This window comes from Balaenoptera physalus, assembly GCF_965194825.1.
Source record: "Balaenoptera physalus genome assembly, chromosome: 2".
Classification (NCBI taxonomy): Eukaryota; Metazoa; Chordata; class Mammalia; order Artiodactyla; family Balaenopteridae; genus Balaenoptera; species Balaenoptera physalus.
Window position 1 is genome coordinate 109,193,289 of NC_138883.1, and position 24,738 is coordinate 109,218,026.

Consider the following 24,738-nt stretch of genomic DNA (forward strand, 5'->3'; position numbering starts at 1 on the left):
ATATATACATTTACACACAACTGAACAAAGAGCTGCTCTAATTTTCTGTAATGTTACAATTCTGTCTACAAAAACAAAACCCAAACAAACAAAAACAAAACAAGCTTCATGAATTGGAATTACCATTAACTTCTCTATAGGCTGGGTACTCAAATCCACACAATCTATTATTTAGATTAATCTATCTCTGAAGTAGTTTATAACATAAAGTAGAAAAAGGAACATGACAATCTCAAAAAAAAAAATGTTAACTTTTACTTTCACAGTACAGACATTAGCCTAAACTACCTACAAGAGCCCTTTAATCAAAGAAACACTTGGAATTACTTAAATCACGAGGCATTTACTGTTTCAGCTTTCTATCATCCAGACAAACTGGAGAACTCCCCTATTATCCTTTAATATCAGCACCACTAGATAAAAAAAGACTGCTCTGTGTTTTTTAACAATACAGAAAAATTAAATACAGAAAAATGATACCTTTTGTGGGAAGGGGCAGTGAGATCAGAAGTTCTAATTAATTTATGATCTCTGCGGAGGGGCGGGGTACGGGGGTGGAAAACATGACATGCAATTCCTTCCAAGTTTTTTTTGTTTGTGTTTTTTTTCTTTTAACTGCCTACAAGACAAAGTCCAAAATCTGTGTCGTGGCCCACAGCTAGTCAAGAACAGACTCTGCTCACATCTCTACCCTCATTTCCCACTGTACCTTAGTCAAATAAAAAGCTAAGGGTAGAATAAAGAACAGTGTTTATAATCTCCTCCACTTTGATTTTACTCTAAATTTAAAATCTATACTTTGCAAAATTAAAAATAATAAAATATTAATTATTAATCAATTAGCCAACGTTTTCCCTCCTTACCTCCCAGAAAATCCCTGAAGATTAAAGTTGGTCCAACATAGAAACTAGATAGTGATACTTAGAGAAAAGATTATTGGCTATCATTTTATACTTTATATTTCTTTTCTTGGTAATAGGTATAATTATACTGAATGTAAATGATTATCACCTTTGGAATTAAAAATTACTTCTTATGTCCTTTTAAACCTTTTTTTTCCCCAGCATTTAGTATTTCAACTGCACACTTAACCAATAAGTAGGGAAACTACATGATATATAATAGAAATATCTGTCTAGGATGTCCCAGACCTGGGCTCTAGTTCCAACTCTGTGGCAAGCTAGTTTATTTTACCTTGACTAAGTTGTTTAATTTCTAATTTCTTTTATTTTTAAAATGACGAAGTTTGGACTAGACAATGCCAAAGTTCCTTAGAGGTCCAAACTTAAGAAAGATCTTATCTATTAAATCAGTCTAAGTTACCATGAGCTTTTTGGGGGCAAATCCCACTCCTCTCTCATAGTAAACTCTCAGCCATCTTTTTCATATAAGTGTTGCCAATCTAGTTATCAGACTTGAAATTGTAGAGTAGGATTCCTGAATCATGGTCAGGTCTTCTGTTCAACTCACTGCTTTTTCGATTTAATGTTGAATCTTGATTCTGTTAACCAGTCACTGTATTAGCTGCCCCACCTCAAACATTGTGTTATGTGAGGATTTCATTACTATGTCCTTCAAAGATCTCCATCCAATTCACGGTTGAACTGAACGGAACCAAAATACAGAGCTCTACTGTTCAGCATCAGTGATGGCAATGATCCGATCCTCTTTGGTGAGGTGGTTAAAACAACTACAAATCTCAACTATCTTCTCAGCCAACTCATATTTCTAAATGTGTTACTAGACTATCACAAAAGTCTGTCAAATAAATGCCTTGCTGAATAAAAATATATGATACATAGAGACATCTGGTTTAACATGGCAGAGAAAATGTAGGCATTTCACTCTATTCCTTTCCAAAAGCCCAATGAAATGACAAAAGGAAGAAAACAGAACAAGTAAAATAGGTGGGAAAAAAGCAGACTAGAGATGTCAACATTTTGGAAGATGGGCTCCATTTTCTTTGGTAAGAGCTTTGCCATTTTCTGGAAAAGTATGGCCATAAGTTCAGACAGTTTTCTCCTTAGGATGCATGATCATCACATAAATATTGATTCTGAACTCTCTTCATAATTAAATCCTTAATCGTCCTAGTTTTGTACTCCTGCTGAACAATTCCAAACTGGTTTAGCAATCCTGAAAATTTTACTGTTAAGATCTCCTGATTAACTAGCCAAGATGTCAATGCATAATCCTGAAAGTATCATATCTGTGAAACTTCTAAAGTTACCATATTAACATGACACAGTCTGTGCGTCAGTGAATGTGGTTAAAACTATTTGCTCCTACCATTTTTTGGTGGATTATGCTACTGACAAAAAGAATTCTTCCTCAACATCTGTTAAAGCTGTTTAACCTCAGCAAACTGTGCTTGAGTTAGAACCAACAGGATGCAATTCCAAAAGAAATTTAAACGACGATACTATTAGGAACAATAACTTTATATTCATTTGTAGTTTTCCAAGAAAGTTAAAATGCATTATTTCTGGGATCATAATTTAAATTGAATCCCTCCACAACATACTGCAGAAAACAAATGATATAACTCGTTACATATCTATGAAGCAGGAACCTAAGTATCCCCTTCTGAGGGGGAGGAAAATATGTTTTGTCCGTCTTACAACTTACTACAACACATACACAAATGTACACACATGCGTATCTCCAAAGAGGTAAAGTACATGGGACAAAATATTAACAACTGGTAAATCTCGGTGTTATTATGGGTCCTCACCATCCTATCCTTTTCAGTTTTTTGTAAAATTTTGAAATTTTCCTTCATACAAGTTGGGAAAAAATAAAACAAAAATTTAAACAATGTTTTGTATTACGTATACAAACCAAGTGCTCACTATCTGTCAATCACTGTCTTAGGTGATTATACGCATTATCTAAATTTTATCTCTACAACAAATCTGTAAGATAGATATTATTATTACCCTCCTCTTACGGAGGAAAAAAAATGAAACTTGGAGAGGAAATCTGACTCAGGGCTCTTACTTTTAACCACTTGAGGCAGAAAGTAATGACACAACTTCTAAAACTTGTTTTCAGTTTGTTCCATCCACAAACCCCCAACATTTGCAAACTTACAGGGAAACTTTAACAACGTTATAAAAGCACAATACAGTAGCCCCTTACTCTCTGTGGAGGACTGGTTCCAGGACCCCCATGGACACCGAAGTCTGTGGCTGCGGACGCTCAAGGTCCCTTTACAAAATGGCGTATTATTTGCATATAACCTAGGAACATCCTCTGTATACTAGATCTAGATCCCTAGATTACTTATAACACCTAGTACAGTGTAAATGCTAGGTAAATAATTGTAAATACAATGTAAACCCTATGTGAAGAGTCACCTGTAACAGGGCAAATTTAAGTTTTGCTTTTTGGAACTTTAAGGGACTATTTTTCCCCAGAGTATTTTCCACCCCTGGCTGCTTGAACCCAGAGATGAAGAACCTGTGGATGTGGAGGGCCAACTGCGTATCAGTTTTTCTGTTTTGCCGACTGGCTTGATTTTTGGCTGATATAGATGGAGTTTCATTTTTTCAAAATGCTAAGATTTCCTACGAAACTATTAATAAAAAAGTAAACATTTGATTTTACAATGCTTTCACTTTCAACTAGAGAAGAAACATTTTTAAATCTTATTTTATCTTAAGCCTATATTCTTTCAGATGAATGCTTTTCAAAAAATTTTAACACAATAGACCCATACCTTTTAAACAAAATCTTACTGAAAACTCAATATAAAGGTAACAGAGAGAGTCCTGCCTGCTCACTTTTCCTTTCCCATTCTCTTGAAGTAGGAAATCAAGGGCTCCAAGACTTTGTGGGATGTAATATGAAACCAACTGCTTTATATAATATGCAACTGTAAACTGTTAATTATCACAACTGCCAAAAACAGAACTGGCTGGTAAGAGCTGAAGTTACAAGTTCCAATATAAGTTCATTAGTGATAGTTAAGTAATTCAGATATGGAAAGAACAATACGCAGAGAAGTTGTCATGTACACTCTACTTTAGTCATAGAAATAAGTGTCTTATTTTAGAAGCAAGGGAGGAATGTGTCACAGGACAAGCTGATACCCTTAGACAATTTACCTTTGTCAGAAACATCCTTCAGTTCTAATGTACTTTTACATATTTCACCAGATACCAAAGATGGAATAGAACAAAAAGGTCAATTCTTTGTGCCTCCATTTTCTTATTTGTAAGTAAAAACATTCTCTAACAAGATACTATTTCACAAAGACAGTATAAAAATTACTAATAAAATTTATATGCAAGACTGTTTAGTCTAAAGGGTCTCCCATAAACATAGGTACATACCTATTAGGATATGAAATCACCTATCTACTTATTCTTGCAACTAAGAAGGAAAAAAAAGCTGCTACTTGTAGACTAGGGATACATATTTTCTAAATTCTGGAGGAATAGAATCATTTTTATCTTAATGTTTACATGATTCTTTCCAGGCCTGATTCAACAGGAGACTCAAAACTTTAATTAAAAAAAAAAAAAAAAAAGGCCTCAAAATATTCCCCATGCTTCACAATTAATAAAAAATAACCTGCAGATCTGTTTCCACTCCATCGTGTCCTCCTACCTTTTATCCACGATCATCCTTCATCAATCTTCCTTTCTCAAATCTTCAAAATTCCCCTTTCTATTGAGGCAATATACATAGATAAGACTCCACAGAAATAATCTTTCCATTGAAAAATATGCAAAGGCCACAAACAAGCAACTCTTAAAAGAAGAAATATAAATAAATGTGTAAAGATGTTTAACTTCACCCATGAACACATACACATTTAACAAGATACCATTTTCCCCTATCAGACTAGCATAGATGAAAAGATTCTCAATAATGTTCAAGGTTTTCGAAGGAGAGACACAAACACACACACACACACACACACACACACAGGCTCACACAGAAAGTAAAGGAAAACCATCTTTCTGGAGGGCAAATTGACAATGTGTAACAAAATCACAAATATGTATGTATCTTTGACACAGAAAGTACACTTCCAGAATTTATCCTAAGAAAATAATCAACCAAGTTTGGACTACAAGGATGTATTTATTACAAGTATCTACAAGGATGTTCAGATAGTATTATTTATAATTAAAAAACAGAAATAATTTATATGTGTATTAAGACTAGCTAATAAATTTCTAAATACTGACATGAAAAATGATCTATATTTAAGCTGAAACAATAGAAGTTCATGCTGTATTAAGTGATAAAAGCAAGTTTACAGCACAGTTTGATTGCATTTCTAAAATATGTCCTGATACATATTTTTTATTCTGGAAAATTAAATTAATTAAACAAAATTAGTGATTATCTTTGGAGATACTTTTAAGAAAAATTTTTTAAAAATTTTGGGCAACAGCATGTTTGCTTTTTAAAAACATTCCTTTAAAGGATATGTTTATTGCTATTTTTCCCCTGGTTACAAAATACATGTATTCATTAAAAAAAACAAAGAACGAAAAGGAAGGAAAAAAGGAATCACCTCAGAAATATATAAACAGAAGTCAAAGACCAAAGGCTATAATAATCAGCTTCTCCTGTTTAGCCTTAGGGCACAGGCTGTGCTTAACACCCCACCCCTCTAGAAACTCTTGTCTTGACTTTTCGACTTCTCTAGTCCTGAGGCTCTTCCTCTCCCAGCATCCCTTAAATGCACCCTCTTTCTCTCCTCACTCACACGAGCTCCACAAGCATCATATCACCGATGGTTGCATGCTCATTAACACCTACATGGTAATGATTTCTTAATCCCTCTCTGAAGTCTAATTTTTCTAAGTCTCAGAGTCACATTTCTGCATATGTGGTACACAATCCTCAAAGTCAATATATTCTCAAAGTCTAACTTACTTGCCTTCCCCATCGCCTACTCTAGTCCCGTGTTCCCTAGCTCTATTAAAGGTTTCCTCATTCACTTGGTCTTCCCAAGCTGGCAAAATAACTGGTAACCAAATCCTGCCTATAGTCTACTTCTGAAATTTCTCCCTAATTCATCCCTTCCTCTGCATCTCACTGCCATTTTCAGAGATAAGGCAGGCCTGGCCACTTCATTATATGCCATACACAGTAAAAAGGAATTAAGAATACAAATAAATATGAGAATATTAATAAAGCAAATTACTACCATCAAGCATATCTTGAGGTAGAGAGATGGAGGAACATGACACAATGTGACAAGTACAATTAGAACAAAAATCCACACGATGTCAACCTCTTTACTATCTGATCTAATCTTATACTGGGAATTATCTTTCTAGAATACCAACCAGATAATGTCACTCTTCTGTTGTAAAACCCTTGATGATTCTACTCCACTGCCTACAGGATAAAGTCCAAATGCTTTAATACCAAGCAAACACTTCACAATCTGCTCCCAACGTATCTAATAGCCTCATCTATTACTCTTCTTTCACTTCACACCCCATAACCCAGCCGTGTATAACTAGTTGCTGCTCTGACAATATGCTAAACCATTTTACAACACCTAGTGTTTGTGCATCCGGCTGTTGGAGAGTCCTTCTTCCTTGTGCTCACCGGTGAAGTCCTGTACTACTCTCAATCAAACCATGCTCCTCTGTGAAACCTTCATTAACCTTCTCTGCCAGTGTAGTTTTTATACAGTCTATTACAATACTTATCACTTTATGTTGTAATTTGTTTTTCTTTTTCTGTCATTAGACTGTGAGATTCTTTTTTTAAAATTGTAGTTGATTTATAATATTGTGTTTGTTTCAGGTATACAGCGAAGTGATTCAGTTATACATACACATATATATTTTTCAGATTCTTTTCCTTTATAGGTTATTACAAGATACTGGCTACAGTTCCCTGTGCTATACAGTAGGTCCTTGTTGGTTATCTATTTTATACATAGTGGTGTGTATCTGTCAACCCCATACTCCTGATTTATCTCCCCACCACCTGACACTGTGAGATTCTTAAGGACATCTTGTTATTCTTTGTATCCTTCCCAAGTCTAGCAAGACAGTAAATATTCAAGAAGTGTTTGTTAAATGGATGATGAGGTGGAAACAGATTTACAGAGAGCCAAAATACACTAATCATCCCTTTTTTTTTTTTGGCTCTCTGACTGGAATTCAGAAGTCTATCGAAGCAGTAATGCCACTACCTACCATGACCCCCACATACCAGGAACCCAAAGGAGCCCATGTGTTTTTTTTCTCCCCCCTTCCTACTCATCTGGCTATCTATCCATCCATCCCACAAATAACATCAGCAAATAATACAGAGAGAATCCCTGCCCTCCAAGGGCTTATATTGGCGTAAGGAGAGACAATTAACAGGTAAACAAATATATAAAATAATGTCAGACAGTGATCAATGAGATGAATAAAACAAAGCAGTTTGATGAGACAGAATGTGGTTAGGGGAGTAATGTGCTATTTTAAATGGAGGTGGGAAAGAAGTCACAGAAGGTTTCTCTGAGACAGTAACATGAAAGTTGAGGCCCAAGAGATGAGAAGCAACCAGCGAAGCAAAATTTTGAAGAAAGAATTCTTCAAGCAGAAGGAATTGTAGGTGCAAAAGCTCTGAGGCACAAATGCACTTGGCTATTTGAGGGACAGAAGAAAGCACAGCGTTGTAATGGTAGCCTGGGTGGAGGCCTATCTGCTCCTGCCTTGAGTTTGGAATTTTCCAGTTTTCACCTTCTGTTGTCTGCACAATCTTCTACTTACTAATACCATAGCAAGAGGACAATGGAATGGGGTATACAGCACACCCTATTGTCAGGAGACATCAAATGATTCTGAAAGTTACTTTTCTGGTTTCTGTTGATAAAAAGTACTCCTAGATACAATGCCCTAACAATAACAGTCCCAGGGCTAATGAAAACCTCATTAGCACACAAGAATAAAACCACTTAAAAAGAGAGAAAAGTTCTTTCTACTGACTACAATGCAAGTCAAAATGGGACCCATCATAATCACCCTAGATTCGTTACAGGAAATAAAACACAACACTTTACCACTCTGAAAATATACATGAGCTATCCTTCTACCTGAATAGATTTTTCCATTCCTGTGTAAACGTAATGATCATATAATACAAATCTAGACTTAAGTAATTAAATAAAATACATTTGCAGTTTTCATTGACCAGGGTTTTTCTTCATCTTTATAGAAATTAAACAATTTTATGATGTTTTGAGAAAGCATGAATTTATATGCATTATAAACTGCCTCTCAGTAATTTTGTGGATGTTTATGTCATAATCTATTTAATTCAAGTACTACTGTGATGTTAGAGCAAAGTCAATCCATTATATAAATGTATAGTCACAAAACTAGCTACTAAAGCAACTCAGTAGTTGGTAGGAACTCAAGCAGTGTGAAATTACACATCTTACTCCTATTTTCAGTAGCATCTGCTGGCTTTGCTAACCAGAACGTGAACACATCACTAAATATAAAAGCCTTTCATTATCCTAGTCAGGTCTTAAAATTCCAGGCTCCCAGCCTTCTAGTGGTAAAAATAAATTCATTCTCAGCATCCCTAGATTCAATTCTGCACCCAGTGATCTCTGGCTAGTACAGTGATGTTTCCCTGAATCTCTCTATGGGGGGGATGAGAGATAAGATTTTTTCAATCTCCTTTTGAAAAATCATCAGAAGTAGCAGAGGTAATCAAAAATAATCATCTTGGGCTTCCCTGGTGGCGCAGTGGTTGGGAATCTGCCTGCTAGCGCAGGGGACACGGGTTCGCGCCCTGGTCTGGGAGGATCCCACATGCCGCGGAGCGGCTGGGCCCGTGAGCCACAATTGCTGAGCCTGCGCGTCTGGAGCCTGTGCTCCGCGGCAGGAGAGGCCGCGATAGTGAGAGGTCCGCGCACCGCGATGAAGAGTGGCCTCCGCTTGCTGCAACTAGAGAGAGCCCTAGCACAGAAACGAAGACCCAACATAGCAATCAATCCATCAATCAATCAATCAATAAAAAAATAAAAAAATAAAAAAATAAAAATAATCATCTTATGCTCCCACGCTCCCACTTCCTCAAAGGGCAAAGCCTCTTACAATGGGTCTTCATAATACTACAGTCTCAACAGCTATGAAAAACAAGAAAACACTTTAGCTTAAAAAAGGACCTTGTCACAATCTGCAAGTTGATGACCAACTTCACATATTCACAAGATCCTTCATTTTCTCTTCCCCATTCACCTAGGGAGGGCCATAAAAAGTTTCTAAATACCCAATGTACCTTCTTCCCAATTTCACATCTTCAAACTGGTTGATGTTATCATTATTCATCATCTCACTCATAAACTAATACTTGAAATAAAAAATCCTTTCCTTGGTTGGGAAATAAAAATTGCAAAGTTTCTCCCTGGAGTTCTAGCTCAATCCTGATGTTGGGACTTCCAGGAAGGAATGCAAACATGGTATCAGCTGGAAAACCTCTCTAAATACTGATGTATCTCCTTGCAGACTAAGTATGGGTATTACTAAGTATTGACTCTTCCCTTACTAAGGGTAGATTCTGAATTAAAACAAGGCCTTAATCCCTTCTCAAAGTGTGGTTCAAGGACCAACAGCATCTTAATCAACTGGGAGTTTGTTAAAAAGACAGTATACAGGGCTCTACTCTCCAACCAACTAAATCAGAATCTTCGTTTTACTGATATCTGTATGCAGATCTCCCTACATCACAAAATCTCAGAACTGGTGGAAAATCTAAAATCCTATCACACACAAAGAGGGATGAAACTTGGATAACAATTACACCTGATAATGACTATAGTCTCCTTCACAAATTCTTCAGTTCTTTTAACAATAGGTCCTCATTACAAGAACTTCTCATAAAATTATAAACTGCTGGTCTTGAAACCCACCAAAGCTTATTATAGCTGCTGTTGTTCTTGTTAGTCTAAGCCAATAATATAACCAAGTTCTTACCTAATCTGAGCTCTCCGAAGTTCCCACACCCTATCTTCTTGCCAACCCTGAAGTTGGGTCCCACCATAAGAACCCCAGAGGATGTTGAGGAGCCAGATGGTCGGGAACAGTGTCCACTCCTTTGTGCCATGGGTTTAGTTGTCCGTTGTCTTTCATCCTTTTCCCTACTAGGATGGTCCATGATCCTACACGACAGAGTCTCTGCACAGGTCTCCTTAATTTGTATACCTCTCTTCAATACAAAAGTACGTCCGAATAAACTGGAGTTAGAGTAAGGTAAGGAGTTCTTTTGGCACCATGTTTATGTTTCTAATTTATCTCCAGGAGATGAAAAACCATTGATTAGTTCTGGTAGGACACGTAGTCTGTAGGTCTCAAGCATAGGAGGATATTGTGTAACCTAGGTAAAAAATCAAGAAAGCATACAGTTAAAAATTATATTTTAAAACAAAATTAAGAGAGTTACCACTAATTAGAATGGACTCTATCCAAACTGAGCAAAGTGGACAGCTTCCTGAAATGGATTTTGGTTTTACATCCTCCAACAGTTTAGCCATCTGGACTAGTAATTCATCTGGTAACATAGGCTCAGTAGGCTACAGACCAGGGCAGCTAACGGAACACAGAACCCTTTAACATAAAATGCTTTCTTCTAGTGTTGTACATATGACTCAAAAGAAAGCTATTTGTTGGCTTTTTCATCACTGGCTAACAAAGATATGGTGGGGTTCAGCCAAGTTAAATAAACTGAGGGCAATTAAAAGCTCTTCCCCTTAACTTGGACAGAACCTATCAGAAATAAGCTACTCACTACTCACTGTCCTCCTCCTCCATCCCCACCATTTATCAAGCACTGACAGCAATCACGAAATCCAAAGCAAGTTACGGATTGACACAGACTACTTCTATGAAGGCCTTTCCAAAACCCTAGTGGTACAAAGTAGTCCTAGACTAAAGGTTTGGAAAGCTCAACTTTTGGTCTAGTTTTCATTGTGGGCTGAGTACACAATGACAGAGTGCCTGAAGCAGGTCCTTTGCACAACCCCAAAGTGAGAATAAATCTGAAGAACAAAAAATCTTAAACAAAACTCATCCCTACCAGAATTCTCCAGTTTCTCAATTTAGAACTAAGCCCAAGACAAAGTCTGCAATGAGATAATTTTGATGCTATTTTTGATAATCTAGGTGAGTATCCTTAACAAAAAAATATTCTGTTACCACCAATCACAGACTAAACACATACTTTTGTTTCACTTTCACTGAAGATTTCCCTTAAAATTTTAAGGAAGAAGAGAATTAGAACTGCTTGGTTATTATTGCATGTATACAAGAAAGCAAATATGTCTAGACTGTAAGCTTCTTACGGACACCTTTAATTCCCTAGTACAGGAACAGGCACATACGTGTGAGCTGAATGTACAAATGGGCACATAATCCAAGAACATACTCTGTTTACTTCATTATAGTAGTTAACTGTTTACTTTCATCTTTTCTGTCTGCTTTCTTTGCATTATTAAAACTGCATAATGACTTTAGGCTTCCGTAAATCTAATCATCATTAAAATACATTTCCCTGAATTCAGGAAATAATACATCTACATTCAAAATGTAGAGTAAATTCAAATGCAGAGTAAATTCAAAATTTACTCTGTTAAAGTAAAAAATCAGGGTGGTAAGAATACGTCAGTAATTACTGGATTTCCTACAAGAACAACATTATGAATTTATATTTCTCCTCACTCTTTCTCTTATTATAATTTCATCTAATATCCTTCAATTACCTTTGTTGTCTACACAAAGTCCCTCAAACAATATGAGTAAAGAAAGAGAAATAGGGAATTCCCTGGCTGTCCAGTGGTTGGGACTCCATGCTTTCACTGCCAAGGGTGCGGGTTCAATCCCTGGTCAGGGAACTAAGATCCCGCAATACACGCAGTGCGCCCCCCCCACCCACTCCAAAAAAAAAAGAGAGAGAGAGAGAGAAATAAAATTTAAGATATTTTATTTAGATAGTCCATCTTAACAGGTGGTCATGTGTCTATAGATGATAAACTGTCAGGCTATACTTTCTTCCTTTATATCACACATATTTTTGAGAACAGGTAAAGGGTGTCTTAGCCTATCCAGACAATTTTGAGCACTGAACTAACTCCTAAAGTTTCATCAGTTATCACTAGTATAATAGTCTCATTTATAAGATTTGAAAAACTGTACTACCTTGTCTATTGCTCTTCACATTTTTCATTGTGTTCACTTCTTTCCTAACAAATGGATGTTATTTTTATAATGTTTGTCATTAGCTTTCTCCATTGCACTTAGACTCATGTAACATTAGGTTCAGTAATCACTCACAGCCCTCATATCCATGTATACTTGCAGGTATGTATTCAAAAAACATACAGTAGTACTTGCCAGGTTAGAAAACTGCAGAAAGCCAACAACCGTATTCAGCTGGGAAAAGGGTGTTTCTTTTTTTTTTAAACATCTGCTTGTAGATTAGAACAATCATTTTACTTCCCACAAACATGGCAAACACACTTATCAATGTTGGAATCTATTCATGAGACATTAGCACGATTTAACCTGTAACTATGAAAGATGAAAAATATTCAATACTACTTTATGTGGCACCTCTCATTAGAGAAATCAAATTGAATGATTAAGTTTTTAAAAATCCTATTTCTTTATCACCACTCGCTGCTCAAAACTATTTCCTACTTCCCAATTACAAACTCTTTAGCTTGTCACTTGAGTCCCTTCAATATCAACTCCCTATTCAAATTCATGTATTAAAGCTACTACATAAAGCAAAGGAACATCCGCCCTTAGCTCTTATACCTAGAATGGTCTCTTAAGTCTTCTGTCTTATTTAAGGCCTGACTCATATCTTACATCCTTTGTGAAACCTTTTATAACCAATTCATCATTAATGCTTGGAGCACCACTGTCTATACCACCATTTGCTACCTACCATATATCAGATTATATTGATATGTATTCTAATATTCAATTTGATTATAAGCCCTTGAAGTTAGGGATCCTGTCACATCTCTTTTAGTTTCTTGCATATAATTGGTACTTAATAAATACTGAGTAATAATTATGATCTTGAATAATAGAAGACAGATTCCTAGCAACATAACCTAATATTTATACAAAATAATATGTAAAAGTAAGGAGAACCCTAATTAACCCTAAGAACTCCTAGAATTCATCAAGCAAGAAGCTGGTATTATTTCATTTAAATTCATTAGTGTTAAGACATAGGCTAGTTAGAATTTCCATTTCACAAGGATATTAAATGGTTTATTTACAGTTACTAGCAAATAACATATGAAAAAGTTAGCTCAAGAATCAGGTCAAATGGAATACCCAAGGTAAGCATTATGTTATACTTTAACCTTATTTTTAAAAAATGGCTTCTAAGGACAGCAGTAAAAGATAAACTAAATGTTTATATTATTTCTCCTCTTTTTTTTTTAAAAGTAGAAGGAGAAAGGAGAGAAATTATATAAATGCAATAAGTAGATGTTTGTTTTTCTGGTGAATAAACTATTCAGCAATCACTTGGATCTCATTAAACATGTTAATGTTACAATGCATATGTATTTGAATTTTTAGAGTCATACCAGCAAGTTTCTTAAAAAGCCTAATTCTAGTAGTTTCTACCACTTTAGGCATGCCTGAATTAGAGAAAAGGTATTTTAAAAATATGACAGGGACTTCCCTGGTGGTCCAGTGGGTAAGACTCTACGCTCCTAATGCAGGAGGCCCGGGTTCGATCCTTGGTCGGAGAACTAGATCTGGCATGCATGCCACAACTAAGAGCTCCATGCTGCAACTAAGAAGTCTGCATGCCACAACTGAAGATCCTGCATGCTGCAACTAAGAGTCCATAGGCCGCAACTAAGAAGTCTGCATGCCACAACTAAAGATCCCACATGCCGCAACGAAGATCCCACATGCCACAACTAAGAAGCCCGCAAGCCACAACTAACAGCCCGCATGCCGCAACTAAAAGATCCCGCATGCTGCAACTAAGACCCGGGGCAGTCAAAATAAATAAATATTAAAAATAAATAGGGCTTCCCTGGTGGCGCAGTGGTTGAGAGTCTGCCTGCTAATGCAGGGGACACGGGTTCGAGCCCTGGTCTGGGAAGATCCCACATGCCGCGGAGCAACTAGGCCCGTGAGCCACAGTTGCTGAGCCTGCGCGTCTGGAGCCTGTGCTCCACGACAAGAGAGGCCGCGATAATGAGAGGCCCGTGCACCGCGATGAAGAGTGGCCCCCACTTGCTGCAAATAGAGAAAGCCCTCGCACAGAGGCGAAGACCCAACACAGCCATAAATAAAAAGAAAGAAAGAAAGAAAGAAATATGCTTGTACTTTGCAGATTTGAATAAATAAATAAATAAATAAATAAAGTATGGCACTCCACATATTCTTTGCAATCAAAAGTTTTAGGAACCAGTTTTACCCTCCCCAGAAGCCATCAGTCTATCAATCAGGCTCCACTTAGTGAATAAAAACAGATTTATACATATGGCTTTCCTAATTGGGAAATTTTAAGAGCTCTCTAGCAGATTAAAGAATTACTGCTAATAGTAAAATCAAAAAATCCAATTCATCAAATTGTAGATGGGGAACTGATGCCAAATCTGCCTGGTTTACTGTTAGAGTTGAAGAATATGGCTATCTTTAGCAGTGGTCAATGAAAAGTTTTCCTTCCTAGACCGTCCTAGAAGATATCTCATAGCATTCCATCACATAGAAACAGGAGAAATTTATTTTATATATTTTTTTTTTCATTTTTGCCACGCCACGTGGCTTGCAGGATCTCAGTTCCCTGACCAGGGATTAGAACCTGGGCCACGGCAGTGAGAGTGCCAAATCCTAACCAGTAGACCACCAGGGAACACCCTAAAATGGGAGAAATTTATGTTTCCAATATCTACCACCCTGAGCCAACACATAAAAAAATTAGGTCAAAACCAAGAGTTCCTCTGGCCCAAAGTCACTCTCTGTAAGGCAGCAATGGCTGCTTTGTGGGAGAGAGAGGCGTGGTTTTCCATTATAAATGAAATTACTAAAGTGAATTTGTTGTTTTACGTAAAAGTATTTTGAGAAGTTGCGTGAAGACTAAAAAAAATTGTCATATTATAAAATCATCAAAAAAATATTTAAGACTTCCCTGCTGGCACAGAGGTTAAGAATCTGCCTGCCAATGCAGGGGATGTGGGTTCAAGCCCTGGTCCAGGAGGATCCCACATGCCACGGAGCAACTAAGCCCGTGCGCCACAACTACTGACCCTGCGGTCTAGAGCCAGCGAGCCACAACTACCGAAGCCCGCGCACCTAGAGCCCGTGCTCCGCAACAAGAGAAGCCACTGCAATGAGAAGCCCGTGCACTGCAATGAAGAGTAGCCTCCACTCACCGCAACTAGAGAAAGCCTGCGCACAGCAACGAAGACCCAATGTAGCCAAAAAAGATTAAAGAATTACAGCTGTGAATCTGTCTGCTAAGTGAAAATAAATCAGTGATTTACAGTTTTTATTTCAGATTCTCATATACTGGCATTGTCCAAAACGAGGAACATAAATATTTAAATTTTAAAGTCAAAACACACTCAGCCTTTGTTGATAGTCATGACAAGAGATTGTCAAGCTTATAAATCTCTCTCTTCTGATATAACTTATGATGAAATTCTTTATGGATGTAGGACTGCTGGATCATATGGTAAGGGTATGTTTAAAAAAGAATCTCCAAAGTGACCAGACTCTCTCTTCTACTATCCCTTCATTACTACATGCTGGCCTTGGTCCTAATGCTTGCAGCCTCCTGGTCACAAGTTTCAGCTTTAGGTATCACTTCCCATACCAGTGGAAAACAGAAATGAAAGGGCAAGAGCAAGACCTTCTCATCATGCATCTCTTTTTTGGTAAAGAAGAAAATTCTTTGTAGAGCCCCCAGCAAAATTCCCCTTATGTTGAGTTGCCAACAAACAGTGTCTGCAACAATAGCTGAAATTCCCACTGTAAGCTCCTCAAAGAATGAGATCAAAGCCTAATTTGAACATAGGATAATTTCAAGGGTAGTATCACATCCAAAGAAAGTATTCAGTAAACATTCAGCAAAAATGATATCTGCACATCTGAATGTGCTTGCATGTGTGCTAAAAAGAACTATCAAAAATTACAGGACAATTTTTAAAAGTATAATACAATTTAAGTACACACAAAATGCTCATACTCATTTTAACTTTTTTTAAAAATGGACACAATAAGAACCTCACTTTAATTAACCTAACAAATGATCAGAATCTATTTATCTTAGCCAAAATATATTATGGGAGTGCTATTACTAAAGGGAAGAAAAATGTTTACAGATTCTGGTTTGGGGTTTTGTGTGTGTGTGTGTGTGTGTGTGTGTGTGTGTGTGTGTTTTCGGGAGAAGGAAGGATTTATTACTTGCAGCAAGTAAAAAGAACACTGGAGGTCTTTCCCAAAGAAGTGTCTCGATTCTGGTGTTATTAATCTTTCCTTTTTCCACAAATTCCAATTCTTAATTTCTCCCATTCTTACTATTCCAACCCTCACTGCTCAATCTATTCCCATCTGATAATTATGTTTTCCAATTTTATTGCTATACTACTGACATGTAATATTGTATGTTTAAGGTATACAACGTGATGATTGGATACAGGTATTTATTACGAAACGATTATCAGAATAAGTTAACATCCATCACGAGAGAGATTCAATTTTTTCCTTTTAAATCAGAACTTTTAGGATCTACTCTCTTAGCAACTTTGAAATATACAACACAGTATTGTTAACTATAGATCCAATGCTGTACTCACCCCCAGAAATTATTTATCTTATAACTGGAAGTTTGTACCTTTTAATCACCTTCACCCATGTTGCACCCCCCTTCCCAATCCCCCAACTCCCACCTCTGGCTACACCAATCTGTTCTCCTTTTCTATGAATTTGATCTTTACAGACTCCACAGATAAGTGAGATCATACAGTATTTGTATTTATCTGTTTGACTTATTTCACTAAGCATAATAAGTACCCTCAAGGTGCATCCACATTATTGCAAATGGCAGGATTTCCTTCATTTTTATGGCTGAATAATATTATTCTGTATGTCTGTCTTGGGGGGGTGGTTATTCATTTATCTGTTGACAGGCACTTAGGTTGTTTCCATGTCTTGGCTATTGTAAATTATGCTGCCAAGAACATGGGGGTGCAGGTATCTCTTCAAGAAAATGATTTCCTTTCCTTTGGATATATACCCAGCAGTGGAACCTCCATACTGTTTTCCATAGTGGCTACACCAATTTACATTCCCACCAACAGCACACAAGGGTTCCCTTTTCTCCACATCCTTGCCAACACTTATCTCTTGTGTTTCTGATGACAGTCATTATAACAGGTGTGAGGTGATATCACATTGTGGTTTTGACTTGCATTTCCCTGATGATTACTGATATTGAGCACCTTTTCATGTACCTGTTGGCCACTGTATGTCTCCTTTGAAAAAATGTCTATTCAGTTACTCTGCCCATTTTAAAGACTGATTTTTTTCCCTGCTGAGTTGTATGAGATTTTTAATATATTTTAGACATTAATCCCTTACCAGATATATGATTTGCAAATAGTTTCTCCCATTCTGTAGGTTGACTCTTCATTTTATTGATGGTTCTCTTTGCTGTGCAGAAGCTTTTTAGTTTAACATAATCCCACTTGTTTATTTTTGCTTTTGTTGCATTTGCTTTAGGTGTCAAATCCAAAATCACTGCCAAGGACATGGAAGCAACTTAAGTGTCCATCAACAGATGAATGGATAAAGAAGATGTGGCACATATATACAATGGAATATTACTCAGCCATAAAAAGGAATGAAACTGAGTTATTTGTAGTGAGGTGGATGGACCTAGAGACTGTCATTCAGAGTGAAGTAAGTCAGAAAGAGAAAAACAAATACCGTATGCTAACACATATATATGGAATCTAAAAAAAAAAAATGGTCATGAAGAACCTAGGGGCAAGATGGGAATAAAGATGCAGACCTACTAGAGAATGGACTTGAGGATACGGGGAGGGGGAAGGGTAAGGTGGGACAAAGTGAGAGAGTGGCATGGACACATATACACTACCAAATGTAAAATAGATAGCTAGTGGGAAGCAGCCACATAGCACAGGGAAATCAGTTCGGTGCTTTGTGACCACGTAGAGGGGTGGGATAGGGAGGGTGGGAGGGAGGGAGATGCAAGAGGGAAGAGATATGGGGACATATGTATATGTATAACTGATTCACTTTGTTATAAAGCAGAAACTAACACACCATTGTAAAGCAATTGTACTCCAATAAAGATGTTAAAAAAACAAACAAACAAACAAAAAAACCAAAATCATTCCAAGACCAATGTTAAGGTGCTTATGCCCTATGTTTCCTTCTAGGAGTTTTATGGTTTCAGGTCTTACATTCAATTCTGTAATCCATTTTGAATTGTTTTCTGTATATGATATAAGACAGAGGTCCAGTTTTCCCACTACCATTTACTGAAAAGACTATCCTTTCTCCACTGTATATTCTCAGCTCCCTTGTTGGAAGTTGACCATATATGCATGGGTTTACTTCTGGGATCTCTATCCTGTGCCTTTGATCTATGTGTCTGTTTTTATACCAATACCACCATACTGTTTTGATAACTATAACTTTGTATCATAATTTGAAGTCAGAAAATGTGATACCTACAGTTTTGTTGTTTTTTCTCAAGACTGCTTTGGCTCTTTGGGGTATTTTGTGTTCCATACAAATTTGGGGATCGATTTTTCTCTTTCTGTGAAAAATGCTCTTGGAATTTGGTAAGGATTGCACTGAATCTGTAAATTATTTTAGGTAGTATGAACAATTTAACAATATTAATTCTTCCAATTCATGAGTACAGAATATCTTTCCATTTATTTGTCTCTCCCTCAATTTCTTTCATGAATGTCTTATAGTTTTCAGTGTACAGATCTTTCACTTCATTGATTAAATTTATTCCTAGGTATTTTATTCTTTTTGATGCAATTGTAAATGGGATTTTAAAAATTCCTCAGATAGTTCATTATTAGTGTATAGAAACCCAACAGATTTTTGCATATTGATTTTGCATCCTGCAACTTTACTGAATTTGTCAATTAGTTCCAACAGTTTCCAATTTGGAAGCCTTTGGGAGTTCCCTGGTGGCCTAGTGGTTAGGATTCTGGGCTTTCGCTGCTGTGGCCTGGGTTCAATCCCTGGTCAGGGAACTGAGATCCTGCAAGCCACTCAGTGTGGCCAAAAAAAAAAAAAAAAAAAAAGGAAGCCTTTTATTTCTTTTTCTTGCCTAATTGCTCTGGCTAGGACTTCTAATACTATGCTGATTTCTCTTTTGATTTCTTCTTTGACCCACTGATTGTTCAGTAGCATGTTGTTTAAGATATTTCTGAATTTTCCAGTTGTCTTCTTGTACTTGATTTCTAGTTTCATACATTGTGGTCAGAAAAGATGCTTAATATGATTTCAATCTTCTTAAATTTATTAACGTTTGTTCTGTGGCTGAACATATGATCTATCCTGGAGAATGTTCCATGTACAATTAATAAGAATGCGTATTCTGCTGTTGTTGGATGGAATGTTGTGTTAATGTCCATTAAGTCTATCTGATCTAATGTGTACTTTAAGTCCAATGTTTCCTTACTGATTTTCTGTCTGGACGATCTATCCATTGTTGAAAGTGGGAGTACTGAAGTCCCCTACTATTATTGTGCTGCTGTCCATTTTTCCCTTCAGGTCTGTTAATACTTATAGGCATTGACTTGGAGATACTGTAGGTTCAGTTCCAGATCAACACAATTGAGTAAATATTGCAATAAAGCAAGTCACACAAATTTTTTGATTTCCCAGTGCCTATAAAAGTTATGTTTACACTACACTGTAGGCTACTAAGTATGCAATAGCATTAGGTTAAAAATAAAAAATAATACACACCCACACACAATGCATATACCTTAATTTAAAAGTAATGCTCTTGGAAAAATGGCACCTGTATACCTGCTCGACACAGGGTTGCCACAAACCTTCAATTTGTAAAAACAAAACAAAACAAAACAAAAAAACAGTATTTGTGAAGCACAATGAAGTGAAGTACAATAAAACAAGGAATGCCTGTACTTTGTATATTTAGGAGCTCTTATGTTGGGTGCACATTTATAAAAGTTACCTCCTGTTGGATTGACAACATTATCATTATATAATGGCCTTGTCTCTTATTACAGACTTTGTCTTAAAGTCTGTTTTGTCTGATATAAGCATAGATACCACTGTTTTCTTTGGTTTCCATTTGCATTGAATATCTTTTTCCATCTCTTCACTTTCAATCTGTGTGTGTCTTAAAAGAAGAAGTATCTCTTGAAGGCAGCACATAGTTGGATCCTTGTTTTTTTAATCCATTAAGCCACTCTGTGTCTTTTGACTGGAGAATTTAGTCCATTTATATTTAAAGTAACTACTGATAGGTATGGACTTACTACTACCCTTTCGTTAATTGTTTTCTGGATATTTTGTAATTCCTTTATTCCTTTCTCATTCTCTTTACCTCTCTGTGTTTCTATTATAGGTTTTAGCCTTGTGGTAGCAATAAGGCTTATATAAAGCATTTTATATTTCTAGCAGTCTTTTAAGCTGATAACAACTTAAGTTAAAATGCATACTAAAACTCTATATTTTTACTCACCTCCCCTTTCAATTTTTATGTTTTTGATACCACAATTTACATCTCTTTCCCTTGTGTATTCATTACCAAATTACTGTACAGCTATTTTCACTACTTTTCCTTTTTTAAAAAAACTTATTTATTTTTGGCTGCATTGGGTCTCTGTTGCTGCGTGCGGGCTTTCTCTAGTTGTGGTGAGCAGGGGCTACTCTTCGTTGCGGTGCACGGGCTTCTCATTGCGGTGGCTTCTCTTGTTGCAGAGCATGGGCTCTATGGGCCCGAGCTTCAGGAGTTGTGGCTCACGGGCTCTGGAGCGCAGGCTCAGTAGTTGTGGCACACAGGCTTAGTTGCTCCGTGGCATGTGGGATCTTCCCAGACCAGGGTTCGAACCCATGTCCCCTGCATTGGCAGGCAGATTCTTAACCACTGCGCCACCAGGGAAGCCCCTACTTTTCTTTTTTAACCTTCATACTAGATTTATAAGAGATTTACTCACCATTACAACATTAGAGTATTCTGATTTAAATACATATTTACTGTTACCAATGAGATTTATACTTCCATATGTTTTCCTGTTACTAATTAGCATCTTTTAATTTCAGCTTGAAGCAGTTGCTTTAACATTTCTTCTAAGGCTAGTCTATTGGTGATGAAATCCTTTAAGTTTCTGCTTGTCTGGAAAACTCTCTCTCTCCTTCAATTCTAAAGGACTCCTGAACTTGCTGAGCATGTAGCTTTATGACCATTATTTCCAACTCTTTATCAGGTAAATCACTTATCTGTATTTCATTCAGGTCTGTTTCTGGAGTTTTATCTTGTTCTTTTGTTTGGCAAATATTCCTCTGTTTCCTTGACTCTCCGTGTTGGTTTCACAGCATTATTAGGTAAAACAGAAACCTTTCCCAATATCAATGGAGCAGTCTCCTGTAGGAGATGAACCTTATTGTTCAACCAGGCCCTATCCCCTAGTTGTCTCTCAAATCTTTGTGATTGTCCAAGCCACCTTCTTTGGTCTCTGGTTCCTACTAGTTGAGGGTGTGCCGAGACGTGCCAGTGTCCCTAAGAGGGGATCTCAGTCAGCACCTAAATGCAGGCTGACTAGAAGCTGGACCCTCAGTAGCAGCTTTTAAAGTACACAAGTAGATCTTTCAGGGAGAGACTGGGGACTGGGCTTTTTAGTCTGCTCCCTCTGAACTAAGCTCTGGGGGGATAGTTAGGTAAGAACTGTTTCTTTGTTACAGTTCCCTGGGACCCGTGAATGCAAGAGATCAAGAGGTGCATCCTCTAAGAGGCAGCCACAAAAGCCAGGGCACCAGATGAGTGTACAGCTCATGCCAGAGAGACACCAGTGACATGGAGTGGACCAGAAGGAGAATGTGGAAGTGGTACCCGCCAGCCTCTCAGGTCTCCATGGAGAACTGTGGTCCGTCCCTAGATGAGTGCTAAATTAGAAGCTTGACCCTTATGCAGCAGCTTTTAGAGTACGCAAATAATCCTCTTTCAGGGAAAGACTGGGAGATGAGCATTTCTGTCTTCTGCCTCTGCACTTAATTCTGGGGGGATAACCATGGTAAGGACCTGTTAAGAACAATTTCTCTGTCTGCTATACTCTTCAGGGTCCCACAGATACAAGCCCCACTGGCTTTCAGAACTGTTTTGGGGACCCATCTCTCCGGTGGAAGACTTAAATGTTGGGGTGCTACATGTTGGGTCCAAACCCTTCACTCCTCAGAAGCTGGGAGCTGTAAGTTCTCTCCTGATTGTGTGTCACTGTGCTGGGGATGGGTTTTATGGAAAGAGTATGTCTCAGTTTTTCCTATCCATTTTGACGTGGGTTTTTTCCTCATTCACCCAATGTGCAGGAGTTACTCATCTAGTTTCTGGATTCCTTTCAGAGGGAATTCTTCTGTCCACAGCTGTAAGATTTGGTGTGTTCGTGGGAGGAGGTAAGTTCAGGAGCCTCCTATGTTACCATCTCGGAGTGAAACCAAGGCCAAGCCCATCTGACAATTTTCAGTCCTTCAGTACCTCACAATTTTTCACATCTCCCCACTTAGAAAAAAATTTTACTACCATTTTAAAAACATACTCTCAGCCAGTTATTTTGTGAGCATCGACAAATTGATTCTAATGTTTATATGGAAAGGTAAAAGACCCAGGATAGCCAACATACTATTTAAAGAGAAGAACAAAGTAAAACAACAGACACTACTCAATTTCAAGACTTATTATAAAGCTATAATAATCAATAATCAGTGTGGTATCAGCCAAAAAAAAAAAAAAAAAGACAAACAGTCAAACTGATCTTTGACAAAGGAGCAAAGGCAATTCAGTGCAGGACTATCTTTTCAACAAATAGTGCTACGTGCATTCAACAAATGGATACTACATGCAAAGAAGTGAATCTAGACACAGATCTTACACCTGTCACAAAAATTAACTCAAAATGAATCACAGATCCAAACACAAAACTATAAAACTACTAGAAGATACTACAGAAGAATATCTAAGTTACCTTGGGTTTGGCAATGATTTCTTAGATACACCACTAAAAGTGCAATCCATGAAAAAGAAGACTGATAAGTTGGACTTAATAAAAATTAAAAACTTCTGCTCTGCAAAGTCACTGTTTAGAGAATGAAAAGACAAGCTACAGACTGGGAGAAATATTCACAAAACGCATATCTGAAAAAGGACTATTATCCAAAATACACAAAAAACTCTTAAAACTGAACAATAAGAAACAACCCAATTCAAAAATGGGCAAATGATTAACAGTTACTACCCCAAAGATACACAGATCACAAATGAGCATATGAAAAAATGCTCAACATCATACACCATTACGGAATTATCTCATAGCAAATTAAAATGAGATATCACTACACACCTATTAGAATGATGGAAGCCCAAAACACTGACAACACCAAACGCTGCTGAGGATTCCACTGCTGGTGGGAATGCAAAATGGTATAGCCACTTTGGAAGATAGTTTGGCAGCTTCTTACAAAACTAAACATACCCTTACTATATGATCCGGCAATCCTAGGTCTTTATTCAAATGAGCTGACAACTTAAATCCATACAAAAACCTTCACGTGAATGTTTACAACAGCTTTATTTGAAATCTCCGAAAACTGGAAGCAATCAAGATGTCCTTCAATAGCTGAATGGATAAACAGACTGTGGTATAACCATGAAATGGAATGTTATTCAGTGATAGAAAGAAATGAGGGGCTTCCTGGTGGCGCAGTGGTTAAGAATCCGCCTGCCAATCCAGGGGACACGGGTTCAAGCCCTGGTCCAGGAAGATCCCACATGCTGCAGAGCAACTAAGACCGTGCACCACAACTACTGAGCCCGCGTGCCACAACTACCGAAGTCCGTGTACCTAGAGCCCGTGCTCCACAACAAGAGAAGCCACCGCAATGAGAAGCCCACACACTGCAACTAAGAGTAGCTCCTGCTCACCACAACTAGAGAAAGCCCGCACATAGCAACGAAGACCCAACACAGCCAAAAATAAATAAATAAAATAAATTTATTAAAAAAAAAAAAAGAAATGAGGTATCAAACCACAAAAGGACATAGAGGAAACTTAAATGCATATTGCTAAGTGAAGGAAGCCCATCTGAAAAGGCTACATACATTCCAACTATGACATTCTGGAAAAGGAAAAACTATGGAGACTTTAAAAAAAATCAGTAGTTGTCAAGGATTAATGGGATGGAGGGATGAACAGGTGAAGCACAGAGGATTTTCAGTGCAGTAAAAATACTCTGTATGATACTGTAATGATAGATACATGTCATTATGTCGTTGTCAAAACCCATATTAATACACAACACAAGGATTAGACCCTAATGTAAACTATGGATTTTAGTTAATAAAAATATATCAATATTGACTAATCAAGTGTAAAAGTTGTATGTGTATCACACTAATGCAAGGGAGAAATACTTATTAACAGGAAAAGTGGGAGAGGGGGTTGTTGTGAGGGAGTATATAGAAATTCTCTGTACTTTCTGT

At 37.2% G+C, this 24,738-nt stretch overlaps 1 protein-coding gene across 7 annotated transcripts in view; it reads right to left on the reverse strand.

Annotated features, from left to right (window-relative positions):
- The window catches only part of CSNK1G1 (casein kinase 1 gamma 1), a 193,129-nt gene that overhangs the window by 98,834 nt on the left and 69,557 nt on the right, over window positions 1–24,738 (reverse strand). For 6 of the 7 annotated variants that reach the window (XR_014258984.1, XM_082447392.1, XM_082447388.1 and 3 more), the window contains one exon: window positions 9,960–10,359. The exons of the other annotated variant lie outside the window; for it this stretch is intronic. Coding sequence is in view for 5 of the 6 variants with exons in the window: in XM_082447392.1 (XP_082303518.1) it covers window positions 9,960–10,140 (181 nt within the window). In the remaining variant the exon portion in view is untranslated. The remainder of the gene's footprint in view (window positions 1–9,959; window positions 10,360–24,738) is intronic. 7 annotated transcript variants of the gene reach the window in all.